General features: G+C 36.6%; 1 protein-coding gene across 2 annotated transcripts in view; it reads left to right on the top strand.

The window, feature by feature from the left end:
- Dip-lambda (Dpr-interacting protein lambda) overlaps positions 1–13,403 on the top strand; it is a 533,509-nt gene that overhangs the window by 434,190 nt on the left and 85,916 nt on the right. For both annotated transcript variants that reach the window (XM_072020689.1, XM_072020690.1), the window contains one exon: positions 1,645–1,747. In XM_072020689.1, coding sequence (XP_071876790.1) covers positions 1,693–1,747 — 55 coding nt within the window. In that variant the 5' untranslated portion in view covers positions 1,645–1,692. The remainder of the gene's footprint in view (positions 1–1,644; positions 1,748–13,403) is intronic.

A 13,403-nucleotide genomic window follows, 5' to 3' on the forward strand; every position in this document is an offset into this window, starting at 1 on the left:
ATCTTCCTTTAGCCCTTTCAGCAGGTTTTCGATCAAGACGCCAGATTTATTTCTTATTAACGCTTTTATTTCGTCTATTATTTTTTCATTCGACTCATTCCTTCTTCCTGAAACGACATTTTCCACTTTTAAACTTTCAAACATTTCTGTATAACGAACGCGTGTTCCTCCCGTCCCACATTCTTATCTGAACTATCTGTTTTCTAGCTACTCATGATCGCTATTTTTTCCCCCATTATCTAAATCTAAAACCTTAATTTAGACTTATCACTAATCGTATCACTAGATACGGGAGAATTAAAAGATAGCTTTCTCTTTATTCCGCGTTCTTCGTCCAAGTTTCGTCCAAGTATGTCAGAGATGAAAGAAAACCGGGCCTTCCCTTCGGAATTCCTAGGAATATTCGTAACACTTTAATCTTATAAGCAACCAGACTATAATTGTCCGAGATTTGCGATAACGAGCTTGGACAAGAGGCGACAACTAGTCGCCGAACGTAGCCGCGATCACGGGATGAACGTTTTTACCTAATAGAAGTATAGAATAATTGTATAACTCTCCTTAAAAAGAAATAGTTGTAGCGACACTTGACAGTAAACATTCCAATGGTCTCTGTCCCGCGGCTCGCCACACACTGACCTTATTCTTGGGGCACGATGATTACCAGATGTCGATGCATCTCCACAGAACATGTTCAGCTAGCCTGAGGACCCGCTACAAATCTTAAGATTTAGTTAGCTAAGGTCCTTCAAACGGACAAATAGTCTTTATTCTAACAGTCTAAATCTATCACCTACTACGGGAAGATACGGGAAGTCTGCTTTTCTCGCGAACGACGCTTCCCGCTAGCAACTATCTCTCAAGGGCGACTAGCATCTCTCTCTAACCACCAACATAGAGATTAACCAATTAACAGCGACGTCCATTTCCCTCACTTTCCGAGCGAAGGTTTTCCTCGACGAATCCGATGATCTCGTGCCCTTAGACACACCCCATCATAGTTTTCCTCTGCAGCATCATCGCGACGAAAACACATTCTCTCGTACGATCTCATCAACGAGAAAACAACGTCTTTCACGATCAGTTGATACTTCACGTTTTTATTTTAACGGAGATTCAGACTTAGACCTTGGAGAAAAGTGTATTTACTATCCCGTCGACCGCGGATTCGTTATCGAACCTAAGATCTTTGTCATTAATGCTTAATCACCGCGGTTATTTGTCAATCTCGTAATATCCACACTTGTGCTAATAAATAATACCTCGGTATTATAACGACAGTGGATAGTTCTAGTGAAGATTCATTACACGCTCTTAACCCTAATCCTAACTTTAACGACGACCCGACATATATAACTAAAATGTTTATCACAATCGCTAAATATTTTCTTTTTATAAGAAACAAACTGCATACGATTTTTTAGTTGTTAGGCATTCAAAAGTAATACTGGTAGCTTACCTTTGTTTTATTGATACTCTTTTACAGGTATCGCGTTTAATTCTTATTTACTGACTTTATAAAAAAAGGTCTATAATAATCTTGTATCTATAATAAAGCTCCATTTCGTTGTTCTGCTGTTCAAGTATTCGACACTCTCATTGCTTAAATAAAACAAAAACAAATCGAGTTTTGTCTACTTTCAGATCATCAAGTAGTGTGCCAAACTGTCATCGCAAAAGTGGTTAATTCTCATGGCAGCACGGAAACTCGCAGCCCTCTTCACCGCAGTTCTGCATCTTTGCTTATGTGAGTGAGCTTTATTTTCTCCGAATAATTGATTACTGATTTTTTTACAGTATATTCAAAATTACACATTGCCAGCTTATACTTGCAAGTCTCAAATTACATTTGCAATTTAACAGAAATCACCGATCGTTTGAATATAAACTGCGCGTAGACGCACGAAAGAAACGAGAATAGCTGTATGGAATAAATTAAAATTTCGCGTTACACAATTGCATCGATTACTGTCGATCAATTTTCAGGAGGAAACGACAGATGTACCGGGTAGTATATGAAAATGTATATGCGTATCTTATGAAAGAAGTCCAAGTTTAATTTTATTACTCGAATGACATCTAGAAAAAAATTAAAACAATTAAAAAGAATACTAATTAGAATTCAATTTCATCGTTGCTGTTAACAATGATCAGAATAAATATATTTTTACCACTACAGCACATAATTAGACTTTTAAAGCAGTCAATACGTTTAGTGCCACCATTGGACAGTAGAATATTTACGGGAGGGGTAGCGTCAAAAATTGAATAATAAATACTATTTGTAAATATTGTAATAGAAAATTTGTATAAGGATAGGTACCGTTAGTTGAACATTTTATGCATTTTTATTGAAATCAGCTAAAGTTTTAATGTATACTAATGGGGTCAGAAGAGAGTTCCGCCCGACAGTCGTTAAGCAATTTATTCTGACCTTGAATAATGCACGATCTATGCCCAAAGGACGACCTAATTACGACGTATTGGGAACGTTATACTAATTGTGCCTTCAAAATGAGACTGGCTGAACTTTACAACGTGGTGAAATTTACCAAACCGACTGAAGTTTGGTCCCTTTGTTTTTAATCTGACTGATGGCGTTTTGGCTTTTGACTCCGACTCGAAAAATCAAAATTGTTATGCTGGTCACATTCGTCCCGTCCATGAGTCATCCTCCTGATCTAAAATCTTCAAAATTGCTAATTAGCTCAGCATCTCCGCGAGACTTCGTGGTTCTCTCCGAGGAATCTGTTCTCCTGCAGTGGAGGTAAACGATTGAAGTGATTTCGGGTATCATCGAATGTGGCCTCCTCCGATTACTGTGAGAGATCCTCTCCAAGTCTCAGCAATTGATGCCAGTATTTGACATGAGCGCTTGACACCGATCGAGACCCTTCCGAATACTTAAAGCCAATTCATCGGCAAGTTAGACCATCCCGGAAGCATCTGCTTCCATTTATTCTATTTATACGGAACTGTTCTTCGTTTGAAAAATCCATTCTCTACAAATATATGCAACCGTTTTCATCAAAGTCAAGTTCAAAGCCCATTTAGTTGTGATTAGCACAGGATTGCCTCGCGAGCAATTTTTCGAAAGGGCCCATCGGGGGCTGTTCTCTCCCTTCTCCTAGTAAAGAGTAGGGGTACGACAAGAGGCGACACTGTTATCCCTAATTGGTTGTTACAATGACTACAGACAAGCGGGATATTTGAAATGACTAAACTCGACGTATCTCTTTACTTCGCTTTACTTTCTAGTAATTAACAATGTCTTTGTTAATTACTCTCTATCTATATATTACCAATAATGGTTTCCAAATTATTTAATTCAATCTTATAGGATTAAAAAGTTAGGAGACAAGAAATATACTGTAATTATGGTTTCGCAAATGACATATTGCAAATATATGTCGGAGATAAAGGGACGCCGGAGCCTTTCTTTCGGAATATTTGGGAAGGTCCCCAATACTCTAGTCCAGACTTTTTACTATAGTCGTACTTAAACAATAAAACTGAGAAATAGCTGTTTATGAGTTAAGTCAATTATGATTATCCGAGATCTATGACAGTGGACTTGGGCTCGAAGTGACATAATGGGTTACTGAACATAGCCGCGGTCACGGGAGGGACGTGTACCTAACAGAGGTATAAAGTAATTAAATAACTCTCCTTAAAAACAGGGATTGACCTGAGGAATACGGAGAGGAGTATATAAGGGCAGTTCCACTTGGACTGAGGGGCAATCCGATAAGTTCGACTAGCCCAGTGAACACGTACATCGAGTTCCTAATCGCGATCATCATCCCGTTGACCGTGTATTCGTTATCGAACCTAATTCATCGTCATAGACATCTCGATCACTCGCTTGTTAACTTTTGTAATACATTCCCATAAACAAACATCATCTGGTATAAGACAACTATGGACAACTAGCAGCGAGATTCATTATACGCCCCGTTTTCCGAAGATGATCCGACATATATATGTCGGAGATAAAAGGACACCGCCCTCACCCCGCCGTTGGAATTCTTCAGAAAATCCCCGATACTGTAGCCTTTACAAAATAACCCAAACACAATTGTTCGAGACTTGAGATAAGGAGCTTGGGCTCGTGGCGACAACTGGTCGCCGAACGTAGCCGCGGTCACGGGATGAACGTTTCTATTAATAGAAGTATAGAATAATTGTATAGCTGTCCTTAAAAAGAAATAGTTGTGGCGGCACTTGACAGTAAACATTCCAATGGTCTCTGTCCCATGGCTCGCCACACACAGACCCTATTCTTCGGGCAAAATGATCGCCAGATGCCGATGTATCATTCACAATATATGTTCAGCTAGCCTGAAGACCTGCTATAAATCTTAGGATTTAGTTAACTAAGGTCTTTCAAATTGACAAATAGTCTTTATTCTATCAGTCCGTAAATCCTACTACGGGAAGATACGGGAGATCTGCTTTCTTCACGTACGACGCATCCCGCCAGGAACTTTCTCTCAAGGGCGGCTAGCATCTCTCTCTAACCACCAACATAGAGATTAACCAATTAACAGCGACGTCCATTTCCCTCACTTTCCGAGCGGAGACTTTCCTCGACGAATCCGATGATCTCGTGCTCTTAGGCACACCCCATCATAGTTTTCCTCTGCAGCGTCATCGTGACGGAAAGTCATTCCCTTTCTTGCAGTCTCGTTAGTCAGTTATCTAGTGTCTGTACCATCGGTGAATGATCCACGTTTCAATAAAGAGTCAGTCAAGTAATCCTTGTATCGCGAGAAGTAAGTCGAGTGCGACTTAGACTTTGGAGCAAAGTACATCTGTTATCCCGTTGACCGCGGATTCGTTATCGAACCTAAGGTCATTGTCGTTAGTGTCTAATTACCGCGGTCACTTGCCAATCTTGTAACATCCATACTTGTGTTAATGAACGTTACCTCGATTGTGTGACAACGATGAATAATTCCGGTGAAGATTCATTACACGCTCCTAACCCTAATTTTAATTTATTTCATAAATAAGTTACACAAGCATTTATTACAAATAAATATGTTACAAGTAACTTGCAAAGATATTTGATATATTCTCAAGTCTAAACAATTTTGCAACTATTGACTCGGCATTGCCGATTACCAGATCTCACTAGAGGGAAGTTACTATGAGTGGAGATTCGTAGAGAATTTTCACGCAAGTTACCGATCGTTGCTGAATCTTACCGAATGGACATTTAAATTGGTTGTTTCGTTTCATCTCTACCTAGAAGTTGTTTCTTTGTCAGGAGGGTTGCCTTTTGTTATATATCCCTTGTTACGTCGCGTGAGTCGGTACCTGCGACGTCCCTCATGGTCAGGCCGCCGAAGCCTGCACATCGTCACACTGACCCGCAATAAACCCAAGGAACCACCATAGCCCACATCTGTTAACAATAAAATTGCATTCTTTGCACATATTCGGTTTATGAGTGGTCCCTTAAAAGGGTCCTTAGGTTTATTGCACGCTCGTACTCATTACGGAGAAAGCAGAGGTTTGCCCAGCGAGGTAGCGGGTTTTTCCCAAGGACAGATACACACGCGAGTCATATTTGCCGAGGACTGTCCCCTCGTATTTAACTCATTAACATTGGCAATACCCAATGGGCATCGCGGATCGTTACCCTCACTTTTCTACCGAAAAGTGTGAACTACGAATCCGCGTTCGTAGTTCGACAAGGATACACCCACAACGAGCTTTCTTCCTAAATAGTACGAGACGGGTCAATCACTGCTCTAAGATCCCTTGGACAGTCAAGTCCACTGTTCTAATATCCCGCGGACAGTCAAGTCTACGGTTCTAACACTCATCAAGTCAGTCCAGTTCTCGCCTCTCTAACTACCACGTCTAGCAACCTTCGGGTTCATCACAACGCTTTCCAAACACGGTCTGTTCACATCTAGTAGTGTAATCCAGTGTAAATAAATACATATATAATATAACTGTGAAGTCCAGTTATATTCCAACCCAATCACCCTTTATTCTCCCACAAGAAATAAGGGGATCGCCCTGTTCGTGGTGTCGATTCGTGCAATCGTAGCGGGAATTTACGACTCCCGTTGACGCGCTATAACGCGACCGTCTCCCCGCGACTGGACGAAAAAATACATCCCTACTCTTGCCCCTAATGCACAACACCATTGACTGATCGTCACTATTACTGTTTTTAATTTCTGTTTGTCAGTTGCCAGTTTATAAACTTATTGCGATTGCAACCAAAATTTATTTGTATGACGAATAACAGAAAAGCGACAAGAAAAACATTAAATACAGGGTAACATTAAACGCTTAATATTATAACGTTAAAAAAGTAGACGTATTTGATTATTAATATTGGACAGAAATGTAACATTTAACGATCTTATTTACGTTTCTCAACATTTCAAAAACATTTTCAATTGTTTTTCAATTATTATTCAACCAGCTGAAAACTAGCTTGCACGCGCATTTAATCACCAAACATTCTAATTAAAAAGGTGTTTATCATAAATAATAAATAATTTGGAAGGAATATGTAATAATACTTTGTCAGCGTATTCTACGCATGAAAATGAGGAAAAAGTATCGTGCTAACGTAGGCTTAAAAATGCTTTGTTAAAAAATAATAAGAAAAGTTTGAAATAACGTTATCCGGCGTGTGTGAGACTCGATACGACTAGAAAATTTGAGCTTTTTTTTACAAATTAAAAGGATTAGTTTACTAGATGAAAAAGTACTAGAGTTGGTACAACTTTTTTTATCAGAACCTGTAATGAAAATTTAAACTACACGTACTGTAGATTTATGTGAGTTATATACATACTGAAAATTTTATCGAAATCGATTGATGCCGCTAAAACAAGCGGCATGCGTCGAAAGGCGTAAAAATCTTTAGATTTATTACAGTTATAGGCCAAAAATCGTGGCAAACTGCGATTTTCATCATTTTTAACCGTTTGTAGCTCGTAGCAACGTTAATCGATTTTGATGAAATTTTCAGCGTGTACATGACTGACATACATTTACCAAACATATTTTTTACGTATATAACTCTACCTCTGCACAAATGTGTTTGTCAACGCTTACATTAGTACGCTTACAATAAAGATAAAATGAACTTGTCGAATAGTTCCATTTCGAACAACTTTTTCCTACATGCATAACGGGTGTCCGGTCTTGGTTTTTGGTTTATACATAAAACTATGTTGGTATGATATACGTGCTTTCTTTGTATATTTTATACATGCAATCTTTGTTTTAAATCGTCTGTTTATACCGCTACCTTTGAGATAACCTAACTCTACCTACCTTTTTCCATTTGGAATTCAGTGGCAGGAATTTTTATTATTTTTTCCATTATTTATACACCACTATAAAGATATTGAAGAAAGTTCCGTTAAAATTCATGAGGAGGTAACACATCGACAGATTCACGCGACATACAGTCGGAGACAAAAGTAAGTGGACAGGTAGTGGATGTCGGTATGAATAAAGTTTAATCGAATTAGTACTAGCGTTATATACTTTAGTTTTATTTATTATGTGCTCTTATACTACATAGATTATTTAGTAAATAATTGAAATTAATATTAACAATTTTTTGTAAACCAGCTATATTTAACGAAACTTTATTGATATATATTTTCATTGTCCACTATTTGTCTTTGTCCACCGGCTGTATACGATACCAAACGTACTTTTACGTATAATTCGAAAACTAAGGCAGAGCATTTTATTTCGTTAATGATAAAATCATCGGTATTGCAGGTATTTAGTACCGATTGTGCGACACATAGCACAGACGAGTCATACGTATAAACAAATTACCTTATGGACCTCTGTGGCTCAACGCGACTACCATACCGACATAGAAATTCGATATTGATTTTAGCGTCCTCTACTCGTAAACGACAGTCACTCGATAAAGTACTTGTTAAAGAAGTATTAGCAAGAGCCAAACAGCATTCACGTGTAGATGCACGTGTACCTATAGAGAGTAGAGACGTTTGATTCGTACGATTGAGGCAATTGCAGACTCGATATAGAGACGATTTGTGTCACGCGAATATTTCTTGGGTACTTTAGTAACATGTACATGTGTATATTGAATTACAGGCACATATATATAAAGCAATAGACGATCGAGAAAAGTTGCGGTGGCGTTGCATGCTCGCAGCGAACAAAAATTGATTATATATTAAATTGAGTAGTATTAAAACATTTTTATTATTAAACAAAATAATTCCAAAGTTATAAAACATTTTTAAAAGATTCTTTCACAAAAATACAGCATAGATGTACATATTTTAAAAAATAAAGTTTATTGGTCACATGCTCGTAATTTACAATTTATCTTACGCAATAATAGTTTACGTTGGGCTCATTAATCTAGAAAGAAGTTTTCAGTAATTGTTATAACACGTGTATTTCTTTTTATCTTTCTGATGACCCATTGCATCTAAAACTAGAGTAAATTAACTAACTGTTGTAAAGTAAAACGAGAAAAGGGGAAAGAATTCGCAAATTAATTATAAACGAATTAGCTAATTGATTTTAATGAAACTAATTGCGAAGATAGAACTGCGAGGAAGTTAATTTCGTAATTATTTTACGACACTTAACTTGCTTACCTGTTTGCCTGCATCTCGCTACTGTCTCGACAAATATTCTTAGATTTTCAGTTATTTCACAGATTTTTATCATTTTAAAGTAACCCGCCATGGAGTTTATTGTTCTTAGCACAGTAAGCGTAACAATGTTTTCGTATTCTGTTGCTAACGTTGTAAGTGACACGAAAATGGTAACAGGGTCCTAGAACGCCAGAAATTTAAGCGAAAAAAGTACACTGCATGATTGTTCTATTCTTCGTATGTAATAATTTCGTCTCCGCATATAGTTCAGAAGCTAGTGGCAATATACGAGTCTATAGAGATAAGTTACATATCTTTATATTTTCAGATGTAAGTATAAATTATCTATCTATTATAAATAAATTCGTTTTACGAGATAAACTTTTTCACCGACACTTTCAGAAACACACATAATCGAAACTTTGAGAAATCTGTTAGAAGAATGCAATTAACAAATATACCATTAAACAATTACGTAATAATCAAACTAAAGTTCACACCTCATAGTATTATAGAAAAATAGTAAATGCTCTAATGCTCTAAAGCTACAAAATGCTAATTCTTCGCACATATTAATTTAAAGTTACCATTTTGTCGTAACGAAGCATCTTGCGCAACTTAATCATAAAATACGTTTGATAAAAAACATAATTAAAAATGATACTATTTTTTATCGATCTTCAGAAAACAAAAAAAAAAACTGTAGCATCGACAAAATATTATTATCTCATTCCAACTACTATGATCAAACAAAGAAATCGTTCAATGCATTATTTGCTAGAAATTTGGCCATGCAAAAAATTACTGCAATAAAATTTCAGTCTGCGTGAAATGCCAAAAATCAACGCAAAACGAAACACGAGAACAAATACAAAAGTAGTGTCGTACGGTAAATTCTACAAAATACAAAATAATATATCTACTAAACTGGTAGTTTTTCGCAATTTGTAGATTAATAACATTTTATAAAGAATCGCGAGCTATATTGAATAATTTTCTTCTTTTTCTTTTTTTTTTTGCGTTTATTTTACAATCAATTCTCGTTAGAGAATTTTAAGTAGATTTACCTGGCGTGGTACTATGACATGGTTAATAAGTGTTTATAGAATGTTTGATTCTATTTGAATCTAGTGCTTAAGTCTAAGGTGTAATGTCTTTTTAGTCTGCGGATCTGTTCCGACGTGTCGAGTAGTTGAGTAATTAGAGGGTTTTGGTGATTGTGCTATGTCTATTGCTGAATTTTGATATTTCTTCTTTGACTGTATCTCGAGGTCGTGATGTATCGTTTCGTTGGTGACGTACCAAGGTGCGTCTATTAGGGATCTTAAGGTTTTCGATTGGAATCGTTGGAGAATTTCCATGTTGGAATTACTTGCTGTTCCCCATAATTGGATTCCATAGGTCCAAACAGATTTTAATATGGCCTTGTATAGTGTAATTTTACTTTGCGTATTTAAGTTGGAACGTCGGCCGATGAGCCGGTAGAATTTTTTAAATTTTGCTTCGAGTTGTTTGGTTTTATCCAAGATATCTTGTTTTCATGTCAATCTTCTGTCCAGAGTCATGCCCAGATATCTGACTGACTCTTTATCTGGAATAGGTATGTTGTTTATCGTCACCTGTGGACAAGTTTGTTTTCGTAGCGTGAAAGTTATGTGGCTAGCTTTGTTTTCATTGAGTCGAGACCTCGCTGGAGAGTAGAGGAGGCAATTGTCGGGTCTGAGTGCGAGGCTAATAAGGCTGTATCGTCAGCAAATGTCGCTGTGGTTATATCTGTCGAACATTGAATAATGTATTAAAAAGTATATGATTCTATTTTCTAGAAAAACAAGGTTGACTTTCACATGGCTTTTATGCTCCCGGCTACAGAAAAACTGGCCACGTCAAAATATGCCCAACCTTGAAGCTATCCAACTTTTATCTGAAACATTTTCCAATCAAATTTAATAATAACAAAAGTGTTTCAGCTTCAACTCTTAGATGTCTCAGCATGTGCGCCAATTAAATAACTAAAATTTGTCAATACCGAAATAATTGTCAACATTTAAAAATTGATGAAAGAGGAGCCGTGAGCAGAAATTAAATTTGTATCACGGTCGTCGTGGTAATGCGATTGCAGATTTATGAAATCATACGATGAAACTCGTGAAATTAAATGGTCTTATTTCATCGTCGATGTACTTGCAGAATTTGATGGAAATAATTTTTATATTGCGGTAGAATGGCCTCGTAACGACCCTGCAACAGCAATGCATCGTCATAGTTGGGCGTAGAGGAGTTTGTAAAATCCACTTAAATCCAGCATGATTTAGTTGGGCACACGACCTCTGAGCTGAATAACGACATAGCCTTCTGAGTAAGTAACAGAACCTCAGGCTTTTTAGACCGATAGGAACGGTTAAAAGGCTATTCGCCACACGGAGCCACTGCCACTTAGTTATGGTACCACATGGATAAATATAGTTTGTTGTTGCGGTATTTATGACGGCCACGTCGCCCTTCTCGTAAACGTATTTCTCTATATTATGAGAAATCACATTTAAGGATTTATCCAGTGGACTTTCAACGAAATGTAATTACCGATGCGCTAGCTCTGTTTGAAATAAGCAGAAAAAGCTATTCAGGACTAATCACCTTAAGATTGATACTTGATAATTTCGTTTTAGAAAAAGGTAAAAACACTTTTGCATTAAATTTCCTACAAAATCGATGCAATTTGCAGTAATTCACAAAGTAAAAGTGTATAAAGATATTGTTACATAATAGATACAGAACTCGCTTCTTGTGTTTTGTTTCGATGTCGACCAGTCGCCGGTGACCAAAAGCCAAGTCCAAACTCAACGACGGAGCTCGGCGACTCGAAGTTGCCAATATCGTAAATATTGTCGAACGGAATGAATGTCGAGGAAAGTGTTGTACTCAGAAAGTTGCTTTCAAAGAAAAGGGAAGAAAATCCAGAGTGCGTTTCTTATTAAAGGGAAACCGTACAAAAAGAATGTTTCCCATGCTTCCTAATTAGCAAACATGAAAATAAATTCTTTAGCTTCGTGAGAATGTCGATTAAATCGTTCGATGAGATGTTGAGCGTAATAAAATTATCGATAAGGGACATGGCTGCGAATATGAGATATGCTTTGCAGCTTTCTTGGTGATAACGTGTTAAGGTTATACGATGGATGTGGAATTAAAGAAACGCGTGGGTAAATTGTAAGGTATTGTAAATATATAATTTATTGTGAAAGTAAAGTATAAAGTGTGGAATATATGTAAGCTGGTCCAGATCCGCACGCTAGCAATGTTACTCTGAGACTAACAGAACGCCGAAACCAACGTCGCACGTGTGCCGCTTATGGTCTGTCGTCGACGCATTCTTTTGTCTATGCGCTATCGATGACATCGGCGTTTGTGAAAGCCGAAGACCATATGTAGAGTTTTCTTAGAAGTATCGATCACTTCAACATAATGGAAATAATTAAGAAGGAAATGCAACAGGCCCACTGAAAAAGGATGTGAAAAATAGCACAGAACAGCTACGTGCGCATCGTAAAGCTGCCCAACTATGTGCAAAATTCTGTTTCGTTTTTAGAAAGAAAGTTACTCAACGTTAATACAACTATTTGATTCAATGCACTTCGTTGGTCACCCAGACATTGCACTTTCTGAACATACTGGTCGCCACGCATTTGCCCTTATACGCGGTAGAAATTGCTCTTATAAAAGTATGTCCGAAATAAAAAATTTCTTAACTGCAGGTAGTTAACGTAGTATGATATTTTTTTGACATTCGTTAACTTTTGATTCAGCTGCACAACTGTGAAGAGGTCAAAACTATAATTATTGTTTATTACTTTATTGTTTGTTTAATGTAACTAATTTGCGATGGGATGAAGTCTAGCAGACGCGAACTTGAATTGTTAGTATCCCATTTTAATACTTTCGATATTTTTTAAATTTATATATGTATATATGTTTATATAATACTTGATGAACATTTCCCATTTTCATTGTTTATGTTGCAACTTTTATGCAACTTAATGTAGCGCTTTCTTGTTGCATTGCAAAGGGCGATATCTTATCTTCGATGAAAAGGAAATTAGCTTTTCTCTCGTGACTTTATTTTCTAAACAAGGAAAAAAATGAATAAAAATAAACATGACTTGGTACAAGTTATAAGATTGTTATTAATTCGTGAAATAAGATGGAAAAAAGAGTAAAAATGTCAACTTTTAAATGATTCAGATAAGTTAGAAGAATAAGTTGAAATAAGATAATATTTGTTAAAACGAATGAAAATAGGTTTGTCAATTAGTTTTGAAATAATACAAATAAAGATTTTGTAACCGTATTAAAATTCGTATGATTTCAAATGAACATCCGATTTTGCATTATATCCCCCAATAATTAACTTAGAAATACGGTTAAAAAATAAATCTTATTGATTATTCCGCATCAACGAAATTACAAATATACGACCAAACCGAATAAAATGAAAAATAACCAATAAATGTATGATTTTATTCGGAAAATGTTTTTTACCGAGTTTGAGAAAATACTCCACTGCTCGTCGGCGGTCAACAGTACATTTTAACCATTTTTCTTGTATTCTCGTATTCTACATAGAGCTGCAAAAAAAAAAAAAAACACAAAACACTTACAAATTGTAAACGCATGCACGCAGTTGAAAAAGTATCCGTGTGCCGCTCTATACCAAAACAATTGTACAATGTTGTACAATTTCAACAGAAAAAAAATATTTTTTGCATCATTTAA

Source organism: Bombus fervidus, chromosome 18 (assembly GCF_041682495.2).
Source record: "Bombus fervidus isolate BK054 chromosome 18, iyBomFerv1, whole genome shotgun sequence".
Taxonomy (NCBI): Eukaryota; Metazoa; Arthropoda; class Insecta; order Hymenoptera; family Apidae; genus Bombus; species Bombus fervidus.